We start from the raw sequence: 24,949 nt of genomic DNA on the forward strand, positions 1-24,949 counted from the left end.
AGAACTGGCAGCATACTGCTGTAAACAGAAATCTCTCTTAGCACCCCAAATAAGATAGGTCTAAGTTGAATTCATGACCTCCCCCTACTGCCATCATCCCCATCTAGGGGGTCACCCACACCAATAAAGGGTACAACCAATCTAGCCTCAACATCTTCTCTCGTACCACCCCTTGAGCCCCCAACAGTGACTATGTCCTGTTGATTCCTCCTCCAAACGGTTCTCCATACGATAGCCAGAGTGATCTTTTTAATAACACAAGCCATTCTACTGCTTAAAACTCTTCCATGACTGCCCATTTCTTTTACATTAAAACCAATACCTTAATCAAACTCTTCAAGGCCCCCAACTATTCCCAACATCCTACGTGCCTACCTGCCCCAGAGCCTCAGCGATACTCCGACAAGTGAAAACACCCTCAATCCTGAAACACTTTCATCTTTCCCAGGGCACCATATTCTCTCTTTTTGCTCCCTGCCTCAATGGCTGCTTCTTTCCAGTCCCCCTTGCTGGTTCCATTTCTTTTGTTTGACCTCTACATGCTGTTGTGCCTGGGCTTGTTCTTAGAGTATCCCCTCCTCCCTATACATGCATTTCCTTAGCTCTTATGGCTTTAGATAACATCTATATGCTTATTAGTCCCTGTTTTGGACTGAATTGTATCCCCCCAAAAATTCTTAAGCTGAAGCCCTAACCCACAATGTGACAATTTGGAGATGAGACCTCTAAAGAGGCAAATAAGGTTAAAGAAGGTTATACGAGTGGGGGCCTAATTCAATATGACAAGTGTCCTTACAGGAAAAGGAATAGAAACCAGGGACACACACAGAAGAACAAGAAGGCAGCTGTCTACAAGCCAAGGAGGGAGGCCTCAGGTGGAACCAAACCTGCCAATACCTTGATCTTGGGCTTTCAGCTCCAGAACTACAAGAAATAAATGTTGATTAAGCCACCCAGTCTGCGCTATTTTGTTATAGCAGCTGTAGCAGACTAATATGCTCTCAAATCTATATATCTAGTTATGCCTTTTCCCTTGAATACTCAACTCTTAGATCTGCATTCTAGACATAACCACATGTATAATAAGCAAGTCAGATATAACATGGCAAAAACACAACTCTTGATTCCCACCCTCCAACTACAATACTTCTTCCCTAACTGGCCTCATCCACCCAGTAACACAAGCTCAACATCTTGGAGTTATTCCTGATTCATCACATCAGAAAGCCTGTGAACTCTAAAACATCTTTCAAAACTATCCACTCTATTCCAATTCTATACCTCCACACTACTACAAGTCAAAATCCTCTCTCAATACCTGTGCTATCCAATAGAATTTTCTGTCTTGATGAAAATGTTCTATAATCTATGTTGTCCAATAAGGTAGCCACTGGCCATGGGTGGCTATTAAACACTTGAAATGTGGCTGGTGTAACTGAATTTATATTATTTAAATTTAATTAATTAATATTTAAATAGCTATATGTGGCTAGTGGCTACAGTATTAGACAGCATAGCTCTACATTAACGTAATGACCTTCTAACAAGTGTCCCTGCTACAACTCTTACACCCCTATGATCCATTTTCCTCAAAGCAGCCAGAAAACGTAAACCAGATCATGCACTCCTTGCTTTAAACTCTCCCAGTTTCTCATCGTATTTAGGTTGAAATCCAAGCTCTTCACCAGAGGCCCCTGTGTACCTCTTTGAGAGCCCCCATGTACCGCTTCAAGACCATAGTATATCACTTCTGCCCCTGATTCAGACAGTTGCCTCTATTTGGTTCCTTGAACAGGTGAAGCTCATTCTTACTTTAGAGTCTTTGGACTAACTTTTCTTAATGCCACAATATTCTACTCTAAGATATTAATAAAGCTACTCCTTCTTGTCATTCAAATCCCAGCTTAAAGGACAATTCCTTGGAGAGCCTCTTTAACTATCTAATCTAAAGTAACCAACCAGGACATTTATGCTTTGGACAAGATAGAGTGACAGGGACCAGACTTACCCTCCAACCTGAAACAAGTATAAAAACAGATGCAATATACAAAATAATGGTTTTCAATATACTGGACCATCAGGCAATAAAGGAAAGTGATCTCTGAATATCTGAAAACAAGTAAGATAAATCCTGTAAGAGCTCCAATTTAATGCCTTGAAAGAATTTCCAGGCCTAGCACAGTCCTTGATTTGAGGGGATGAAGCTAAGAGTCCAGGGAGATGAAGGCAGCTAGAATTCTCAGAAGAGAGTACCACAGAGGACAGAGCTGCACAGAGAGAAAACCCTGGAGATCTGCAGTGGGTCTCTTACAAGTATTCAGCTTGGTACTGATCAACACATGTATATGAAGAAACTACCTAAGGCTAGAGAAAGAACAACAAGAAAAGAATACAGAGAACTGTACTGGGACCCCGCCAAGGGCTGCGAATAGTGCCTGTTCCCACAAGTCAGACTAGGAAAACTCGTGATTCATGGGGCACTGAATAGAATACAAAGGGGCTCACTTCAGCAGTAAAAAATAATTAGTCCTGGCCTGAGCACTACTCCAACCCTGCACTTAAAAATAAATTTTCAAGACTTCAAAGGATCAAACTGTTTCCAAATAACTTAACTTCATCCCAGAAGTAAGCTCAAGAACATTTATAAGAATACAAAAATATCCAGCATCCAACAAGGTCAAGTTTATAACATCTAGAAGCCAATCAAAAATTACCAGGCATCTAAAAAAGCAGGAAAATATTACCCAAAATGAAGTGATAAAACAATCAAAATGGACCCAGAACTAACAAAAACATAAGAATTAGCAATGAAGGACATTCACACAGTTATAATTAAACAGATATGTTCAAAAAGTTAAGTAGAAACATGGATGATTAAAAAAAAAAGACCCGAATGATACTTCTATAGATGAAAACTAAGATGAATGTATAAACTGAAAAATATCTGAACGGGATTAAGGGCAGATTAGACTTTGTCAAAGAAAAGATTAGTGAACTTAAAGACAGAGGAACAGAAACTATCTAAAATGAAAAAAAGAAAATTTTTAAGAATGAACAATGCATGAGTGAGCCTAACGTAAATTTAAATGGAGTTTCTGAAAAGGGAGTGGGCATACAGAAAAATATTTGAAAAAATAAGGTCAAATTAAACCTAAGTAGCTCAATAAACACAAGCATAAGAAACATGAAGAAAACAACACCAAGGCACATCATAGCCATTTAACCCACAACAAGTGATCAGTAGAAACTCTTAAGAGCAGCCAGAGAAAATAAAAAGATACAGAGGAACAAAGATAAGGAAAGATGAGAGATTTCTCACAAGAAACAATGTAAATGAGCAGACAGTGTAGACACATTTTTAAAGGACTGAAATTTAAAAATCAGAATAGAATAGAATCCTATACCCAAGTCTTAAATCAGTGACCTCAGCTTTCACCTTAGGAGACTAAAGAAAGAGGAGGAGATAAAACCTAAAGGAAGAAGAAGAAAGGAAGTAATAAAAATCAGGGCAGGAATCAATAAAACAGAAAATAAATGAAACCAAAAAACTCTTTTTTTGAGATCAATAAAATCAATAAACTTCTAATTAGATTGATCAGAAAAAAAGAGAGAAGACACAAATTACTAATACCTAGAATGAGAGAGCCAGATGTCCCTACCGATTCTACAGATACTAAAAGATAATAAAGGAATATTATGAACAACTTTATGCTAATAAAGTGAAAAATTCCTTAAAAGACCCAAGCTTATGCAAGAAAAAATAGATAATGTTGTGAAGAAGAAATCGATAACTTGAATAGCCCTACATCCATTAAAGAATTTGAATTTGTAGTTAAAAACCTTCCCACAAAGAAAACTCTATGCCCAAATGGCCTCACCGGTAAATTCTACAAACAGAAAAAATGATACCAATTCTACACAAACTCTTCCAGAAAATGAAGTAAGGAGTGGCATTGGTGCTATAGTGGTGAGCATAGCTGCCTTCCAAAATGAAGGTAGGATGTTCCAAGAAAACCATAGACCAATATCCCCCATGAACACAGATGCAAAAGTTCTAAATAAAATTTTAGTATATCAAACCCAATAATATAAATAAGTATAACATATCATACCAGAGTAAGATTTATCCTAGCAATGCAGGGTTAGTTTAATGTTGAAAAACCAATCAAAGTAATTCACCATTAACAAACGAAAAAACAAAAACCAATGATCATCTCAATAGATGCACGAAAAAAACTGACAAAATCAAAAATCCCTTCCTAATAAAAACCCTGGGTAATTTAGGAAGAGAAGAAAACTTCCTCATCCTGATAAAGGACATCTATTAAAAACACTACACGTAACATTATACTTGAGTGGTGAAGGACTGAATGTTTTCCTCTAAAATCAAGAACAAGGCAAAAATGTCCACTCTCAACCTTTCCATTCAACATTGTATTAGAGGTTCTACCCAGTGTAAAAAGGCAAGAAAAAGAAAAAAAGGCACCCAGATTGGAAAGGAAAAAGTAAAACTGACTTTATTTGTAAATGACATAATTATCCATTTAGAAAATCCAATGCAATGCATAAAAAAAAAATCTAAAGAACTAATAAGTTTAGAAAGTTTGCCTGACCTCTCCCATGTATATATGTTATAAAGCTTTGTTTAATTTTCTCCTGCTATTCTGTCTCATGTGAATTTAATTTGTTTTCCGGCCAGACGAATCCACATTTGGGTAGAGGAAATGTCTTCCTCCCCTACAATAGCATCGAGTAATATGAAATACTTAAGGATAAATCTGACAAAGGATATGTAAGACTTATACACTGAAAACTATAAAAGCTGGCTTAAAGAAATTAAAGAAGACCTAAATAAATGGAGAGAGATACCTTGCTCATAGGTCTGAAGACTCAATATTGTTAAGATGTCAATTCTAAATTGATAAATTCTAGTCAATCCAAATCAAGATCCTAGCAGCATTTTTGTTAAAATTGACAAATTCACTCCAAAATTTATATGGAAATACAAAGGATCTGTATAGCCAAAACAACTTGGGGATAAAAAAGATAAAAATTGGAGGATTATCACTACCTGATTTTAAAACTTACTATAAAGCAACAGGAATCAAGACAGCGTGGTGTTGGCACTAAGATCAAAGGCAGTCAGTGGAGAAACAACAGCTTTGTCAAAAACTGGTGTGGAAAACAATAGCCAAGACTTGAAGCAACCTAGGTGCCCATCAAGGGACGAATGAATAAAGAAGATGTGACATATATACATAATGGAATACTACTCAGCCATAAGAAATGATGAAATCTAGCCATTTGTGACAACATGGATGGACCTTGAGGGTATTATGCTGAGTGAAATTAGTGAGAGGGAAATAGTCAAATACCATCTGATCTCACTTATAAGTAGAAGATAAAAACAACACACACACACAGCAACAGAGATTGCATTGGTGGTTACCATAGGGGAAGGGGGCAGGGCAAAATGGGAGATTAGGTACACATGTGGTGATGGATTGTAATTAGTCTTTGGGTGGTGAAGATGATGTAATCTACACAGAATTCGAAATATATTATGATGTACATCTGAAAGCTATATAATGTTATAATCCAATGTTACTGCAATAAAAAAAAATGGTGTGGAAACAACTGTTGACCTCAAAATGCAAAATAAACTTTGTTCTATACCTTTGATCCATACCTCACACCATATTCAAAAATTAATTCAAAACGGATCATAGATCTGAATGCAAGAATATTTCCCCTAATAATCCTTTATCTAAAATCAACTAGTGTCTCCAGTTAAATATTCTTGCTTTTGAGTTTAAGATACAATTATTGAGCTAATATAAACTTTAGATATCTTCCTATTCTAATTCCTCTTTAAATGTTCTTTCATTGCCGTATCTCACATAAGATTCTGTCAATTCCTCCAGCAACAATGTAATCTGAAATGTATCAAAAGAAGATGATTCTAAAAGTAATTAGGAAAAATTCTGAGTTTTTACCTATTGCTGTTTCTGGCATTGCAAAAAGAGACTTTTCAGTAGCCACTCGGAACTGCCCATGAACTGAGACACCAACTCCCTAGAGAAATAAGGCAAAAACGTGTTTAAAATTACTGTAAGAAGTAAAAGCAAAATTACACACCCAGAAACATTATAAACTAAGTAAATTATCTTTATATTCCACAAGAATTTCTTTCAGGAGATAAGACTGGAGGGAAACGCTAAACCGCACAATTTCAGAAGTTACTGGCCAAAAAACATATGGGTATCCCTGAAATCTGGAATAGATTTGTTTTAGCTAAGATGTTTTCATTCAGTTCCGTGTTATGCTTCATGACCTCTTCCCCAATTCCCTCTCATTTCAAACTAGCTGCAGAATTACAGAATACTGACTGTTCCCAGAACCACTGAGTGTTGTTGTTAGTGGAATCAATCATCAAAAAGGCACAAAAAAGTTATTCTAGTGAATTTCGGTAGCTTTAAATAGAATTTTAATGCATTTTATTTATTCACACATTTCATCAAATAAAATTAGCAACATCATTTTTCTCAGATAAACATTTAATGGGGCCAACTACATAACTCTTAAAAAACTGGTTACTAAACAAGTTTTAGAAATAACAAGTATTAGAAATAAAAATTTCTATTTTCTAAAAATAAAAAGATTTGGTTGAAAGCCTCTCTGACTTGTTGAATGTCATTAAAAAGGGCACACTTAACAGTCATCTTTGAGTAAACATATTTGAATAAACAGACATATTTGAATAAAATGAAATAACAGGTATCCACGTGATGACAAAGTATCCAAGTTTATGTCAGAGCTCACATTGTAACATACATTTCCTACGTTATATTCTTTCGCATTACTCAGAACTTCTACTAGATTGTTTTAGTTCTCATTCTTAATCCTTTTTAACAAGTATATTCTATCTTTGACATCACAGAGTTAAAACAAAGTATTTGGAATAATGTCAGGCACTTAAGAGTCCTATAAGTGTTAGCTAAATAGAAAGGGCTTCATTTCTATTTGATTCTTCTAATTTTTCACTATTATTTCCTCAAATCGTTAAGTGTTTTCACACTCAGTTCAGCCATTTAAAAGTTCCTGAAACTTTGAAAGCTTCTAACAAAATACTCAAAAACACATGTAATTTCTTATAAATTTTATGTTCTATAGGCTAAGCTTAAATTTTAAAAGACTATGTAAATAAACATGGAAGTGAATAAAATTCTTCAGTCACTACCTACATCCTTTGGTATTAGCATTTATAAGTTAAATCTACAATATTTAATACTCTGTACAAGAAATACCATCATGGTATAGGTATTCTTTTAGGACACAGTCAACTGATAATATTAACCCAAATTAGATTGTATATACTTCAAGATGATATGAAATCTTACAAATTTTAATAAAAAATAAAACATTAGTAATTTTATTAATAATTTCTTGTTATTATTTTAAGAGCCTATGCCTCACATTCTACTCTCCACTTTTAGTTTATCACATTGTAGCTCAAAGTTATTAGTGTTCAGGAATGTCTTGCTAAGAGAGAGTTGGACTGGATTCTCAGTTCCCCGACTATGTTCTTTTGAGTCCTAGGGCTCAGAAGAGCTGCCTCCATCTGGGGCTGCAAAGCAGGTAAGATATCCAGGCCTCATTGACTGATCCTGACTCAACTATTTGTTTTTGTTAGTACCATCAAGTCGATTCTGACTCCTAGCAACCCTGTGTAACTGAACCAGAACCCTGCCAGGTCTTTTTGTACCATCCTTTCACCTTCTGCACTATACGTGCCATGTACTCTGTTGCTCTTCACAGGGTTTTCGTGGCTCATTTTTTCAGGAGTGGACAGATCATTCCTCCTAGTCTTAGTCTGGAAGCTCTGCTGAAACCTGCACACCATGGGTGACCCTGCTGGTATCTGAAATGCCAGTGGCATAGCTTTCAGCATCACAACACACAGCCACCACAGTATGACAACCAACAGACAAGTGGTATGGTTCCTTGACTAGAAAACAAACCCGGGCCATGATGGTGAGAGTGCTGAATCCTAACCAACAGACGACTAGGGCTAGCTGCCTCAACCTTACTCCTCTGGTTATTGCCTCCTACCTCTTTTAATTAACTATGAATTCCACAATCAGCACTTGACTATATTCCCCTTGATTAAATATTTACATATAAAAGGTAAAGTCTGACCACAACACCCAATTCGAGTCTCATCTCTCCCCAGAGATACACAGCTATTAATTTGGTATGTAATAAAGGTATATACTTTCAGATTTTTTTCCCATATGTATCTGTAATGCGTAGTTGCACAAATGCAGATATTTATCTGACACACACACACACATCAAAGTTATTCCACAGCCTGCAAGGCTCTACCTAATATTGCCCAAGCTACCTCTCTAACTTCATCTCCCACCACTCTTCCCATGCTCATTCTACTAGCCACAGGACCTTTGTGGCAGTCCTCCAAGATCCCAAGCCTTTACAATTTCAATTAATCATATAATTTTAAAGTGAGGAAGACAGAGTAGAGAAAGCCACTGCCTGTCCCATCACTGCCCTTTCTCTATAGGAATCTGCTCTGTCCAGAGACTTTGCCCATCCCCCAGCAGTGGCTGAACCAGGGATGGGCATCAGACCCACGGGCAGCCAATTGAGGCTAACTAGAACTCTACGGCCTAGGGAGAAAAGGGGGAAGAAAAGTGCAGTAGACGAGATTCTTACTCTTAGGTATTTAAACTAAAACACAGTGGGCAACTGTGAGTCCGATGACAGCCAAAGAAGCTTAAAGGTCACTTGAAGTTTGAACTGAAGAAGACGTGACAGCCAAGAGAAAGCTGAAATTATATGAGGTAACAACCAAAAAGCTGAGAAGGCTGCATGCAGCCTATACAACATAGAGAACAGAGGAAACATACAAAACGCAGCAGCAGAGATAGAGAGACAGAACAAGAAACACAGTAAATTTGCCTTAAGTGCACACTTTCGGGCGAGTTTCCAGGAAGACAGCAATGCTGTGGTTATGTCTTTGGATTTCTATTTGATCCCTGCACTTGTTTAATAACTACTCCATTCTCTTTTCTGGATCTGTAGGAGTCACTCTCTGTTCTTTTCAATTTAAAGGAAGTCTCTTCACCACATTTTTGATTAGACCCAGACGTATACCCTGTCATGCTTCAGCAGCACACAATACGAGCCACTTTAGTCATTTGGCCTCTAGTATATATTCATCCCAATAATGCTCTGTGCTTTTTCTTCCTAACATTGCTCTGCCTGACTAGCCATTCCCATTTTACCTTCTGGGACTCTCATTTCTTTGCAAAAGAGCCACCAAACAGCCCAACTTCTCTAGAGGACCCTCTCTACCTTCTGAACTCTACCTTAAAAAGAAATTTATAAGCCTCATATTCTTTCATGCAGAAACTATAGATCCTGTAGTCATTGATTCAGTTATTTTGCATTTATTTTTGTGTTACACTTTTATTTTGTATTATATTTTGTTTCAGCCATGGCTGATAAAATGAATGAAATCAAAGACTTCAAGATTTTATTACGAAGCTATTAAAGCAAAGCTTTCAGAATATGAGACCATTGACACAAATATATTAAGAGTCAATTTAAAAAGACTTTTATCAAGCCACCTGACTTGGAGATAAAGGCTGATCCATGTTGAAAGGGGTGTAGCACCCTCATGGCAGATTCATATCTACTTTTCGTAACTTACACAAAAGAATCCATTATAGGTTGCTTGCAAGAAGTCCCCCTGAAACTTCCAAAATTTACATTCTATTTATATTCTATTTAACCATTAATCTTAGCTGGTACTCCTTTGCTAGACTAAAAAGGCTTCAAAGTCTTCAAGTTTTTGTACATTGTACATTGGGGGAACTAATGGTTGTACAGATTTACTCCCCAAATGTGATACTTTATTCCAATTCCTAACTCTCCTCAAATACTCTCTCTGCATCCTACCAAGCACAGTAGTCAATCTCATTTTTCATCTAATTGGATATCTCACCAGCACTGGACAGAGCTGCTCACTCCCTACTTCAGGCAACTTCACTTAGCTTTGAGACGCCATACTCTCCTGGTTTTCCTCCTCTCTCTCTAGCAGCTCTTTCTCTTTCCCCGTCATCACAATGTTGACCTGCCCCAATGATGAGATGTTATCCCTCTACTCCACTTCATCTCCACTATTCTTTCTACATTCATTCTCTAAGTGATCTCTTCCAAGAGCCCCAGGATTTTAAGCACTATCTATAACACTACTGACTCAAATCATTTCCCCATTTCTGATTTCTCTAGACTTTATACCTAGTTGTCTATTTAACATCTCCACTGGGATGTCTAATATGTATCTCAACCTTCAAACATCAGAAGTAAATCTCTTGATTTCTCCTTAACCATGCTGCTCCCTCAGTCTTTTCCATCTCAGTAAATAGCACCATCATTCATCCAGGGGCTTAGGACAACCATCTCAGCAGCAACCTCTTTCTTTCTGACCTCAAATCTAATCTATGAACCTGTCTTAACAGCTCTAACTTCAAAAGATATCCTGGATTGGGTCACTTTTCACCATCTCCACCATTACTAGCTGAAGCCACTATCATCTCTTGCCTGGACTAGTTCCTCTTGCTTTTGTTCTTGCCACAATCCATTCTCTACACAGCAGCCAAGTAAGCCTATTAAATGTAAATCAGTTCATGTCATTCTCCTGCCCAAATTTCTCCAATGACTTCTCATCACATTAAAATATTACCGAAATGTTTCATCATGGCTGATAAGACCCTGCCCGATCTGATCACTCTCTATCACTGATAGTATGGTCTACTATTGCCTGCCTTCCCCACTTTCACTACAGTCAGCTGCACTGGCTTTTTTTCTATTTTTATTCTTTCTTAATTGACATACAATAGACATTCAAAAGTACACAAACTAACAAATACTAAGTATACAGATCCAGTCAGTTATCCCCAAATGAACATGCCATGTAACCAAAACCCAGATAAAAATTATCAGAAATACCTTTATACACCCTATCAGTCACAACTCCCTCCATCCTTCAGGTAACTACTATCCTGACTTTTAACAAATTAAGATTAATTTCTTCTAGTTATGATCTAAATATAAATGGAATCATAGAGTACATATTTTTTATCTGACTTCTTTCAGTCAACATTATGTTTGTGAGATTCATTCATGCTGTTGTAACAGTAATTTTTTTCATTGTATAGCATTCCTTTGTATGAATAAACAACAATTTATTAATCCATTCTACTGTAAATAGTTAATTAGATTTTTCTAGTTTTGGGCTTTGCAAATAATGAGTCAATGGCCACTCTTATGCATATCTTTTGGTGCATAAGTGTATACATTTCGGTTGGGTATATATCAGGGAGTAAAATTGCTGGGTCAAAGAGTACTGATTCAGTCAATTTTAAAAGATAATATCCAACAGTTTTCCAAAGCAGTAGTACGAATTTCTACTCCACCAGCAACATATGAATTTGTTATTCCATATCCTCACCAATACTTGAAACTGTCTTTCACATTTTAGCCATCCTAATGAGTATGAGTTAGTATCTCCTTGTGGTTTCAATTTGCATTTCCTTGATGATTAAAACAGTTGAGTGCTTTGTCATGTTTACTGGCTATCTGGATATCCTCTTTGGAAATGTCTATTCTACTCCACTGCTCATTTTTCCATTGGATTTTCTTATTGATTGGCAGAAATTCTTTATACATTCTGGATAAGATTCCTTTGTCAGATATATGTATTCCAAATACCTTTTTTCAGTCTGTCATTTACTTTTCCTCTCTCTTAATGATATCTTGGAATGGACAGAAATTCTTAATTTTAATGCAGCCTACTTTGTTATTTTTGTCTGTGGTTCATTCAGGGTACTATTTAAGTAATCCTTCTCTACCCTCAAGGTGTGGCATAAGCATATGTTCCAAACATTCAGGATTTTCTAGTTTTCTATTATTGATTGCTAACTTAATTCCACTGGGGACAGAGAACACAGTCTGTAAGGTTAATCCTTTGAAATACATTGAGACTAATTCTATGGACAATTTTGGAAAACGTTCCATGCACACGTAAAATGAACATGAAATCTGCAGTTACTGAATACATGTTAACTGGATCGTTTATTGGACGTTTAAATCATGTGCACACATGTGTTATATGTACATATCCTATGTCTCTGTTTCACCTGTTATTGAAAGAAATATGCTCAAATCTCCTAGGATTGTGGTTCTGTCTATCTCCCTTTTTAGGGCTCCCACTTTTTTGCAAGATAAAACATCTTTAAATGTTAGAAAATATCACACCAGTAGAGTTATTTCATATAGGAGGAAGTTCATTCCCATGGTTTCTCAGTTTCAGTACTAGTGTCATACTGTATGCTATGGAACTCATCAAATAATTCAGTTCAGCTTCATATTCAGTTATAAACTGAGAGTTTCAGATTAAGTATTTATAAAATATCTTTCTAGAGTTGACTACAGTCAATAAAATTATTTTCGGAATCTGATCTCAGTGATTTTAAGAGGGTGAAAAACTGAACAGAGTTTTCAACAGATTAAACAAACATTGGAATTTAGGGCTTATCAAAGTGGGCCCCTATATGCTACATCCTTGGAATTAGAGTGGCCTGGACTCAGACCAGCTCCCAGTGGGAGTGAAGCTAAGCTTCCAATCCTCCTCTTCCTGACTAGATTGAGATGACCTAGAATTGCAGTTTAAGGTGCCCTTAGTCTAGACACCTACTAGAAACAAAAGTACATCTTCCTTGGAGGAAGATAACGTCATCCTAGGGCTCAAACAATACTCAAGTAGAAATATCTCAATTAGAAATAACTAGCATTCAATTAGAAATTATCCAACATATAAGAAAAGACCACATGACTAAAATCAAAGAGAAACAATACACAACAAAAACAGATTCATAGGACACATAAATTTAGATTGGTTAGGGGCTGGCCCGGTGGCATAGGGGTTAAGTTCGATTGCTCCGCTTTGGCAGCTGGGGTAGGCTGGTTCGGATTCTCGGCAAGGATGTAGCACCACTCATCAAGCCATCCTGAGGCAAGTCCCACATAGAAAAAACAGAAGGTGCCCGAGTGATTAAGTTCGCATGCTCCACTTCGGCGGCCCAGGGTTTCACCGGTTCAGATCCTGGGCGCAGACATGGCACCGCTCATCAGGCCATGCTGAGGCAGTGTCCCACATGCCACAACTAGAAGGACCCACAACTAAAAATATACAACTATATACCTGGGTGGGGCTTTGGGGAAAAAAAGGAAAAATAAAATCTTTAAAATAAAAAAAAAAGAAGGACTTACAACTAGGATATACAACTATGTACTGAGGCTTTAAGGAGAAAAAACAACAAAAAAATAAATTTATATTGGTTATATCTAACCATTTTATAACTCTATAAAAGGTCCTTCTATATCAAGTAAAAGTTTTCGCCATAAAATGTACCTTCATTTGATATTAAAATAGCTGCATCAGCTTTCTTTTAGTTAGTGTTGGTATCTTCTTCTATTCTTTTACATCTAACCCTTCTGTGCCTTATGTTTTACGGTGTCTCAAGCCCTCTGACTTTTTTTTTTTTTTTTTTTAAAGATTGGCACCTGAGCTAACAACTGTTGCCAATCTTTTTTTTTTCTTCTTCTTCTCCCCAAAGCCCCATAGTTGTGTATTCTAGTTGTAGGTCCTTCTAGTTGTGGCATGTGGGACGCCACCTCAGCATGGCCTGATGAGCACTACCATGTCTGCGCCCAGGATCCGAAACGGCAAAACCCTGGGCCGCCGACACAGAGGGTGTGAGCTTAACTACTCAGCCACACGGCCGGCCTGTGACACTCTTATTTTCACTTGGATTATTATTAAACAATCGTCATTGCAGCACTGTGCTGATACTGTGTAGATAAAGTAAAATGAATTTGATTCATATTTATAATCTATTATAAAGACTGCTAAGATGGATAAGCATAAATAACTGAACAAAAATAGAATATATGAACATGAATTCATACTCTGTCACAAGAATGACAACATACTTATTTAAATTTTGGCATCTTTTAAGGCCAAACTTAGGCAATCTAAGACTTCTCCTTTTTAATTAAGCAACATAGCTAGATGAATTTTCAGACTGTTCAAATGGGAAGAAAAGCTGGCATAGCTTTATTTAAGGCTTTTAAAGAGACCTAATTATAATCACTTAAAAAGCATGATTAAATCCTTCAAACTGCAAATATGTTAATCAGCAACTAGAAATAAGCATTCACTTTTATATTTCCAGGTAATATTACTACTCTAGACAAAAAGCAACATTAATTTTTTAAAACTGATAATTATAAGACTATTCAAAGGTAATTTAAGATATAGTCAACCACCTCATGATTTATATTAATGGTGAGATTAATCCCCCAACACCCAAACAAGGACACGTGGAACAATTTAATTTGGTGCTTGAAAAGAAAATGTTCCAGATAAGAGTACTGTATCAGTGTTAAATATCCTGATTTTGATGTCCTTATTCTTCAGCAACACATACGGAAGAGTTTAGCAATAAAAGGTTATCATGTCTTCCAACTTTCTCTCAAATGGTTCAGAAAAAAATTATTCATAGATAGATATGGGGGAGAAGAATGATAAAACAAATGTGGAAAATGATAGGGAATACAGATTAAGGATGTATAAGAGTTCTTTGTACTATTCTTGCATCTTTTCTGTAAGTTTGATACTGTTTCACAATTAAAAGTTTTTAAAAATTAAAAATAAATAAAAAATAAATGTTGCAAAGTAAACAGAGCCAACAACCACAGTTAAGAAAACAACAAACTCAAAAAGGCATACAATGGGGTGATGTGACTAATGCTTACACAAAGAGTCATGTATTTAAATTCTAATCAGAGAGAATGAGCAAACTCTTGCCCAGAATGAACACTGCACCACAGTATCAGGGAGTACGAGTCTTCTCTCATCGTCATTCAGGATTACAAATGGTGCTTTGAAATAGGTATATATTTTTGTTAGAAAATCAAATAGATTCTTCACTATATATTATTTCACTATGGCATAAGAGTTAATATTCTAACTATAAAATAAGTTTTATAATGTATCTCTGGGAGCACATGCGTTAGATCAGCAGTCTGATCAGCAGGCTCCACAGTAAAAACAGACTTTTTATTATGCTTCTCACATTAACAATAATAGGCTAATACTGTATATTATGGATACTAATATATTGATTATATAATATTAATGTATTTTAATAGACTAATATACAGAGATCAGCAGCAAACACATTTTTTTATCCTGCTTTGGATGCTGTAATTCACGTTACTTTTGGACGGAAATTATATTCAACAGAAACAAACAATTGAAGTAGAAATATTTATTTTTGTAATAACAGTCTACCATTCCTGGAGGTAGTTTTACCTTAAATTAAAAAAGCCAGGGAGATATTTGAAAATTGTTACAAGAGTAAATCTTAAAAGTTATCATCAAAAGAAAAAAAATTCCTTAACTATCTATGGTGATGGATGTTAACTTATTGCGGTAATCATTTTGCAATATATACATATATCAAATCATTATGTTGTAACACCTAAAACTAATACAATGTTATATGTCAATTATATCTCAATTTAAAAAAAAAAGTCAGGGAGTAGAGATATGAATTCTGTTGCATCAAACATTAAAACATAAATTTGAAATAACTTAAAAATATATACCTCCTAAATTCTCCTAAATTCATACTCCAGGTTTTTACCTAAATGAGCACATTCTCCCAATATATGCATATTTATTCATGAGTTATATTTATACGTGTCACCAGACTATAGCATATAACATATCACATATTATATTTCAATATCTATATGTTTAATAGAAGTTTAAAAAGAGAAGTTCTAAGAAACCATTGTCTTATAGCATATACTCAAGAACAATTATTATAGCAGAAGTACTCCTAATTGACTTCCGATTTACCAAGGATTCCCATTAACTCTGCAAAACATATTAACTAATATCCATTTTAACTAGCATTCTGAAAGCTCTGCTTACTTTTTCACACACTTCATACCTCTCTGATCTGCTGACTCTGGAGTTTACCAAATGTCAGTCATATTTATTTCCAATCTGTTTATGCCAGTTGTACTTATGGTAAGTATGTACTTTAAATATTATTAACTGTAAACTGATAAAAGTATAAAAATAAAGAATTGCTTCTATGATAACTAGGTTGAATACTCTGGAAAAATATGAAAAAGCTGTCACTAAAAAAATTTGACATAGGGCAAAGAAAATGGTTATTGCAAGTGACTTTTTATTCTTGGTAATAATATTAGTATTACTACTCTAAAACTATTACACACATTAGGACAAAGCAAATTTGTAACAATCTTAATGTTATTAAAAAATGAGATTTTCAACATACATAAGAGAAAAAAGATACAAATATTAAAGAAGTAAAAATCTAAATTTGGAAAGGAAATATTGAACTCAGGATGTATTTTCTCTTAAAAATAAAATACATACTCTTAGTTTTCTTCACTGAAAAGGACTAAAAACAATTATTATCTTAACTAGTGCCCAGACTGTGACTGCTCATCATCATTTCCTACTCAAAGTAACCAGGGCTACCTTGGAGAAACAGCTGACTTCAGCTGTGGGAAATGAAATGTACAAGATGAATCTAGAATACATTCTTTACCACAAAGGAAAGAAATTGTCAAAGATCTCTGGGTCATAGAAGCCAACCTGAAAGTGCCCATTACAAATCTACTCTTCTGGTTTGCCTCCTATCTTCTGGGACCCTTCTTTTCAGTGTCTTTTATAGGGTCCTTGTTCTGCCCCTGGCCATAAACATTGGGGTTTAGGATTCCATTCTGGACTTATCTTGACTGTAACTCTATTTCTGTCACACTGATACCAGCCTAGGACAAGGTGGACACGAGGGAAGCCATACTGTAACTTCGAATGACCTCTCACTAACTCACCCACACCGTCTATGTTTTAACTTACACATAGTCTAGGTGATGAATATGCATACTCTGTAGATTTTATAATCCTGGCTGACACATGCACCTCCTTATAGTGACAGATGATAACTTTGTTCTTTTGAGTTTCTTAGGAATATGAGAATCTCCTCAGAGAAGAACATCTATCTGGCATTCATCATCGATGACAACTGAAAGACCTGGTATGGCATCTCCAGTTGTCAATGCCAGATGGTCAACATTCCTGAGCCCCTCCATCATAGCCCACTGTAACTGCTTAAATTTTGTGCTTGTTTAACATGTCTTTGGGACATGAGTCCACCACCTTCTTATTTTGCTGGCTAACTGAAAAAAATCCCATTCTCGACCACCGACATCTTACCATCGACTGGTTTCAGGTTGCAGTGAGCAGAACAAGCTCTTGCTCAGTTACATTTCCTTGCATCATCTCTTCTACTGACAAATTTTCAACACAGGGCAGCTCTGCTATAACATAATGAGTTCCTGAAAAATTCTCAGGTTCTACAAAACTGCACAGAGCTTAAAGGAAAAACAGAGTTTTGTAGTCTGCTCAAAACCCATGCAACTTTGTAACTGAGTGCTAATTAAAACTATAAATGGTCCCAGGGACCTGATTTAGACCACTAAGCTGGGCAGCTCAGTATGAACAAAGAATATCACAGCATATATTTAAAATGCACAAAAATAAAATAGAAAGAATGGCAATACTTTAATCAGAGCAGGTGCTGAGACAAAGCAGGTAGAAGTGCAGCTATGAGTCAGTAGGGCTGCCATTAAACATGCAAGTGCCAAGAGTGGGGGTTCACCTTATGGTGGAGGTCACCTAAGGAATAGCATTTGTTTGTTAACGTTCTTAAAATACAAGAGAATTTCTATTCACAGCACAGCAACTGAGCTATCCACTTTTTTTCTGTTTAGTTGACGATTATATATCTGTTGCCACTATCCCACCTCCCCTTGCCAAGAAAAAAACTGCATATAAACCAATACAACCTTTGCATTACCCTAACATCATTTCCCCATTTACCAATGTCTTATGAGCTAATTCATGTCATAGAAGCACACACTGTAGACCATACTGTGCCTACATGTGCCCTGAAGTAATACCTCTTGCCCAGGCAGCACCCTGAGTTTCAGACTTGCATAACTGACAAAATACTGTTATTCAGACAAAACACTCCCACATGAATAGCCCACAGGCATTTCACTTAACAAGCCCCAAATTAAGCTCTCTCTTCACCCTCCCCTACCCACCCCCCAGCCACTCTTCCTCTCAAATCTTAGTAAACAGTCCACCATTCATTCCACTGCCCAGTCTAGAAATGTGGAGGTCATCCTTGCCTCTTTCTCCCCTTCATCTCTCAAATTCAATCCATCAACAAATCCCACCAAGTCTCCTCCTAAACATCTCCCTTAAGTCTCTCTCATTTTCTGCCCCTTCATTATCTCTACTCTAGCTCAAGATCACCATAATCTCTCACCTGGATCCTGCAATAGCTTCCCAAATAATCTCTTTACCTCCAATCCTAACCTCCTCCAATCTACCCTTCCCACAAGAGAGTTATCTTTTTAAAATGCAAATCTGTTCAAATCATCAACTCCGCTAAAAATACTTAAATGGCTCTATTTATCTCAGGATTAACTACTGATCTGGCTTCTTGCTTACCTCTCTGGCCTCAGAATTTAACCACTATCTCCTTCATACTCCAAAATCTAGGCACAGTGAACCCTCCCCAAACATGCAGTCTCTCCTCATCTCATTTTCACATATACTATTATCTTCTGATTCGCACACTGTCCTTCTACATCACTTACACACTTGCACCAACCATACTGCATTCCTCCACTATTCCCAACGCGTTCTTTCCTGGCTAATTCCTCTTTCTTTAAGTCTCAGCTTAAATATAACTTCATCCAGGATGCCTTCCCTACACCACCCCCAACACTAAACTACTCACACATACACACACAGCTGAGGCTGGTACTCTTTCATGTATTTCCAGACCACTCTTGTATCTGCCTCTCTAGAAAGTAAGCTCTATAAAGAAAGAAAACTTACGTGCTTTTGCTCACTACTTTATCCCCAGAGCCTAACCAGTATGTAGCACATAGCAGACATCCAATAAGTTTTGCTGGTTGGGTAAAACAGCTGAGAACAATCTCAAATAATGGCTAAAATCATTAATGAACCTCTAATTAGTCTTAAATGTCATGAGTCCATATATCCACAGGAGAATGAGATCATTATATGGGCGGGGGGCTCCTTTCCCCCTTTCTTCTCTGTGAAATAATCTGCCTCAATAAGGAACAGAGCCCTCTAGACTACAAATCACCCAACCCCATAAGATGGGGATGGAATGGAGGCAGGGTGAGAATGACAGGGGAGAGGTGCCGCCACTTGACTGAAAACCTAGGGTGCTTTCACAGTTAAAAACAAAATGAACCAAAATCCTGGCCAATATGACCACAGGAAACGGCCTAGGAAAAAGGAAAAGAACTCCCTGAAGATCTGAGGATCTGCAAGTCTGTGAAAGTTACCATGAATATCCATATGCCTGGAAAGTCAAAATTCTATTTCCCAGAACTCACTATCTTAAGGGGTGAGGGGGCGCACTAGTGAAGCCAAGTCCCTAGTAAGGAAACAGAAGCACTTCCAACTGTACATAGATATCCCTGGGCTAAAAGTCAGGGGGAAGAGAGTAGAGGAAGCTGGAGAATAAACAGCCCCATTTAATAAGACAGACAAGGAGTAAGATGAAGTTAAACAGCACAGGAACATCTATTAGAGGGTAATCCATTGCATCTTCAAAAATATAACCCAATGCTTACCTATGAAAAAGGCTCACTGAGGGGCCGGCCCCGTAGTCAAGTGCTTAAGTTCACGCGCTCTGCTACGGTGGCCCAGGGTTTCGCTGGTTCGGATCCTGGGCGTGGACATGGCACCACTCATCAGGCCACATTGAGGCGGCGTCCCACGTGTCACAACTAGGAGGACCCACAACTAAAATATACAACTATGTACTGGGGGGATTTGGGGAGAAAAAGCAGAAAGAAAAAAAAGAAAGGAAGAAAAAGAAAAAAGAAGATTGGCAACAGTTGTTAGCTCAGGTGCCAATCTTTAAAAAAAAAAAAAAAGAAGGAAAAAGGCTGAGAACCTAAATGACCCTAAAAATTTACTGAGAGATTCTACAACTAAAAGCAATCCTAATTTTCCCCTAATAAGGCAGAAGGAAACCTAGATAGAATCCCATGGGGGGAGAGGGGACCCTACCCTTCTCAATCAAGAAAAAGAAGATATCCATCCACACTCGGAGAAAGTTCAACAGTGAATACAGATAAAAATGAATGCATATAAGCACATACTCTACACACTTAGAAATCCAAGGGAAATTTCCACTCCATTCTTCTTTTCACAGCCCCTGCTGTGTTACTAGTATTTCAGTCTTGAAGGAGGCGCTTTTTTCATATCCTTCTTCGTCTAATTATTCTTCTTCTCTTAGTATATTTTATTTCTTTCTAAGACAAGTTTACCTGTCAACATAGTCCTTTTATTTTCACTTCCCAGAGCAAGTGCAGTAGCCTTCTTTAGCCTCTGACTGGTCATCCTTTACCTTTGCACATCCACTTCAAGTCTAGTTTCATCACACTCGAGACTGGCTGCTTCCACCCTAAACCCCCAAAGGACAAGTAGGAATCACAGAGCTCAATTCATATGTAACTTATATTCATGTATCTGAAATCAGATCACTTTGATCTACACAACAGGCTTAGCAATAAGAATATCTATCATTAGACAAGAACACTACAAGAGAAGAAAATTACAGGCCCACACTCCTGATAAACACAGATGTGAATATCCTCAACAAAATATTAGCAAACCAAACTCAACCATACATTAAAAGTATCATACACCACGATCAAGTAGGATTTATTCCCGACATACAGGATGGTTCAAGATACACAAATCAATGAGACATACCACATTAACAAAATGAAGTATAAAAATCATAGAGTAATCTCAATACATGCAGAAAAAGCATTTGACAAAATTCAACCTTCTTTCATAATGAAAACCCTCAACAAATTAGGTATAGACAGAATGTACCTTAACATAATAAAGGCCATGTTATCACAAGCCCACAGCTAACATTATATTCAACAGTGAAAAGCTCAAAGCTTTTCCTCTAAGATCAGGGACAAGATAAGGATGCCCACTCTTGCCACATTTATTCAACATAATACTGGAAGTCCTAGCCAGAGTAATTAGGCAAGAAAAAGAAATAAAAGGCATCCAAATTGCAAAGAAAGAAGTAAAACTGTCTCTGTTTGAACATGACATGATACTATATAGAGAAAACCCTAAAGACTCCATCAAAAACCTGTTAGAACTAATATTGCAGGCTATAAAATCAATACACAAAAATCAGTTGCATTTCTATCCACTAACAAAATTTCAGAGATAAATTAAGAAAACAAATCCCACTTACAATTGAATCAAAAGAATAATACACCTAGGAATAAATTTAACCAAGAAGGTGAAAGTTCTATACACTGAAAACTGTAAGACACTGATGAAAGAAATCCAAGAAGACACAAATAAATGAAAAGATAGTCCATGCTCACAGATTGGAAGAATTAATATTGTTAAAATGTCCATACTACCCAAGGCAATCTATAGACTCATTGCAATCCCTTCAAAATTCCAAAGTCATTTTTCACAGAAATAGATAAACAATCTTAAAATTTGTATGGAATCACAGAAGACTCCGAATAGCCAAAGCAATATTGAAAAAGAACAAAGCTGGAGATGTCATACTTCCTGATTTCAAACTGTATTACAAAGCTGTATTAATCAAAGCACTACAGGCATAAAAACAGACATACAGATCAACAGAACATAAAGATGCACGTTTTTGACAAAGGGGCCAAGAATATACAACGAGGAAAGGATTGTCTCTTTAATAAATGGTGTTAGGAAAACTGGATATCCACATGGAAAAAAATGAAACTGGACCCTTATCTCACATCATACACAGAAATCAACTCAAGATGGATTAAAGACTTTAATGTAAGACCTGAAACTACAAAAGTCCTTACTATTGATCTTGGCAATGAGATCAATGATCTTGGCCTGGGAATGCAAACTGGTACAGCCACTATGGAAAAAAATATGAAGGTTCCTCAAGAAATTAAAAATAGAACTACCATATGATCCGGCAATCCCACTTCTGGGTATATATCCAAAGGAACTGAAATCATTATCTTGAAGAGTTATCTGTATTCCTATGTTCCCTGCAGCATTATTCACAATAATCAAGGTATGGTAACAACCTAAGTGTCTCTCCATAGATCAAGGGATCAAGAAAATGTAATGTGTATATATATAATGGAGTATTATTTGGCCTTAAAAAAAAAAAAAAAGAAAGAAAATCTTGCTGTTTGCAATAACATCAATGAACCCAGAGGGCATTATGCTAAGGGAAATAAGCCAGAGAGAGAAAGACACATACTGCATGGGATCACTTACATTTGAAACCTAAAAAAAAAGTCTAACTCATAGAAATAGAGAGTAGAATGGTGGTTACCAGGGGTTACGGGGTGGGGAAAATAGAGAGGCTGGTAAAAGGATACAAATTTTCAGTTACGAGATGAGATGAATAAGGTCTGAGGAGGGAATCCTTCCACAATGTATTGTATATCAAATCATCGCACTGTACACTTTAAATATAGTATAATTGTGCTTGTCACTTATACTTCAATAAAGCTGGGGAAAAAAAGAATCTATCATTAGACATTATGTCTAATCATAAGAATGATTATGATTCTTAGCTGTATCATAAGAATGTTCCCATTCACTGGACAAAGGTTGGCCATTCTAAAATCATTCTTTTTTTATATAGCTAAGCTACTCAATTAGTCCTTGAAATTGAAGTGAACATCACTGACAAATTGTGTGCAGGAGCAAATACATGATCAATGTATTACACATAGTCCTTCCTACCTTTACTACATGAAAAAAGAACATTGTTTGGTTGGTGAATTGTACTCTTTACAACAGAAGTCTCAAGTATGGGCAAGTGAAATGTTAAAATGTAAAATTTAGAATTTTTTCCAGGCTTTGTTAATGACTTAATATTTGATCTTTTGAAATGTTCTTGGCTGGCTTTCTCATTTAAAAATGAAATACAGGTTTCAGTGTTTTCATTACACAATGTAAACACATTAAAGAGTATTATAACAACTATTTTTTTTAATTCAAGAGATTTAAATGACATGGGGGGAAGAAGTGTACCAAAGTAAGCTAAACTCAAAAGTTTCTTTAAAAATCTTCTTTAACTTAGTTAATAAAATTATTTCATCTCTTCTTTCATAAGCTCTCAGGTTCCATTAAGTAACTAAATGTTGTTTAAGAAAAGCCAAGCATTTTATTATAATAAAAAACGGTTTCTTAAAATGTAATCTATTCAACTGTCACTAACCACAGCAAAAACAGAATACCTTTTAAAACTGAACAAAGACATACCTTGTTATGTCTTACAGACCTTTGCAATACATTAACATAATTCACTCTTTTAGGACTGTTCATTCTTTTCTAAGAAAAGGACAGAACATGTCTCAATGACAACAATCAGTGGCAACACTTAATCTGATTCAGTAGCCTCCATTTAACTGAGCACTAGTCAATTTTCCAAGTGGCTGGTTTGTGTCCCAATAAAGTCATGTGGGTATAGTACATGCTTATTGTTTCCATTCCAATTCCCAGTTCTCTATTCATTAGAACATACCCCTTCTAAATATGCCTTAAAACTTTTAATTTTCCATTATATTGATTACAAAAGCCTTTTGCTAGCAGCATCTTGAGGACACTGGGAAACTCAAAAACAATACCATATTGCACCCATATTTTGAGTTGGTTTGGGGGAGCTAACTTTGCTTCTGTTGTAAAATGCATTAGGAGGAGAGAAAAGGAAAGAAGGGAGGGAGGGAGAAAAGGAAGGTGGAAGGGAGAAAAGAAAGAAACTTTGAATCCAATTCAGGGAAATGGGGGTGATACTACATGCACAGAATAAAAATTTAAGGATTTTTCTCTCCTCTATACCTACTTAAAATTAATTTTAATTTTTTAAGCAAATTTGCCTTTCTGTTGTATATTAACTGGAGAAAATATGACCAGATGTTTAAAATAAAGGGTAAAGGAAATTAAAAATTTGTTTTCTTAGGAAACATAATGAACTATTCTTTGAAACTGCTATTCACAAAAAAAATTTTTTATCCAGTGTTTTCAGAAACACTGGAATGACATAATCTTACCTAATTTTGGTCAACCAAGTGGAGAACCATTCAGAAACACTCATTTTTATTTTACCATATACCAAAATACTGAGTAGAAGTTCAAATTTCTGAAATCTGAAACATAATAAATAGAACTTAGCAATCCCCTCTACAAAGTGCTGTGCTCCTCTTTATGGTGGATAAAAGAGACAGTAAAACTGTCATTTTCCTTGCTGGAAAAAATGTTTTCTATAGTGAAAAAAAAAAAAAACAAAAAACATGCTCTATAGCACCATCTTTTGGATTGTTCACATTTTCCTAAAATTCTTTCCTACATTATAAGAAACAATTCATTGATCAGAATCAAGATAGAGAGATAATTACTATTTGTACACCTTTTCTAAAGCCATATTTGCCCTATCTTATTCTCATACTTCCATATTAGGATTAAAAATTTATCTATACTAAAAATTACGTATAATACTAAAACTCTACTAAAAATCCTGAAAATAAAGGCTTTTTGGATAACACACTCTGTGTTCTCAACACCTTAAGGTAGTGGTTCCTAAAGTGAGGTACCCCTACTAGTTAGAAATGCTCATTCTTAGGCCATACTTCAAACTGACTAAAC

General features: G+C 36.2%; 1 protein-coding gene across 2 annotated transcripts in view; it reads right to left on the reverse strand.

The window, feature by feature from the left end:
- Nucleotides 1-24,949, reverse strand: part of LOC124238561 (3-hydroxyisobutyryl-CoA hydrolase, mitochondrial) — a 95,652-nt gene that overhangs the window by 24,467 nt on the left and 46,236 nt on the right. For both annotated transcript variants that reach the window (XM_046659642.1, XM_046659643.1), the window contains one exon: nucleotides 5,997-6,075. In XM_046659642.1, the coding sequence (XP_046515598.1) occupies nucleotides 5,997-6,075 (79 nt within the window). The remainder of the gene's footprint in view (nucleotides 1-5,996; nucleotides 6,076-24,949) is intronic.

This window comes from Equus quagga, chromosome 4 (genome assembly GCF_021613505.1).
Source record: "Equus quagga isolate Etosha38 chromosome 4, UCLA_HA_Equagga_1.0, whole genome shotgun sequence".
In the NCBI taxonomy this organism is placed as follows: domain Eukaryota; kingdom Metazoa; phylum Chordata; class Mammalia; order Perissodactyla; family Equidae; genus Equus; species Equus quagga.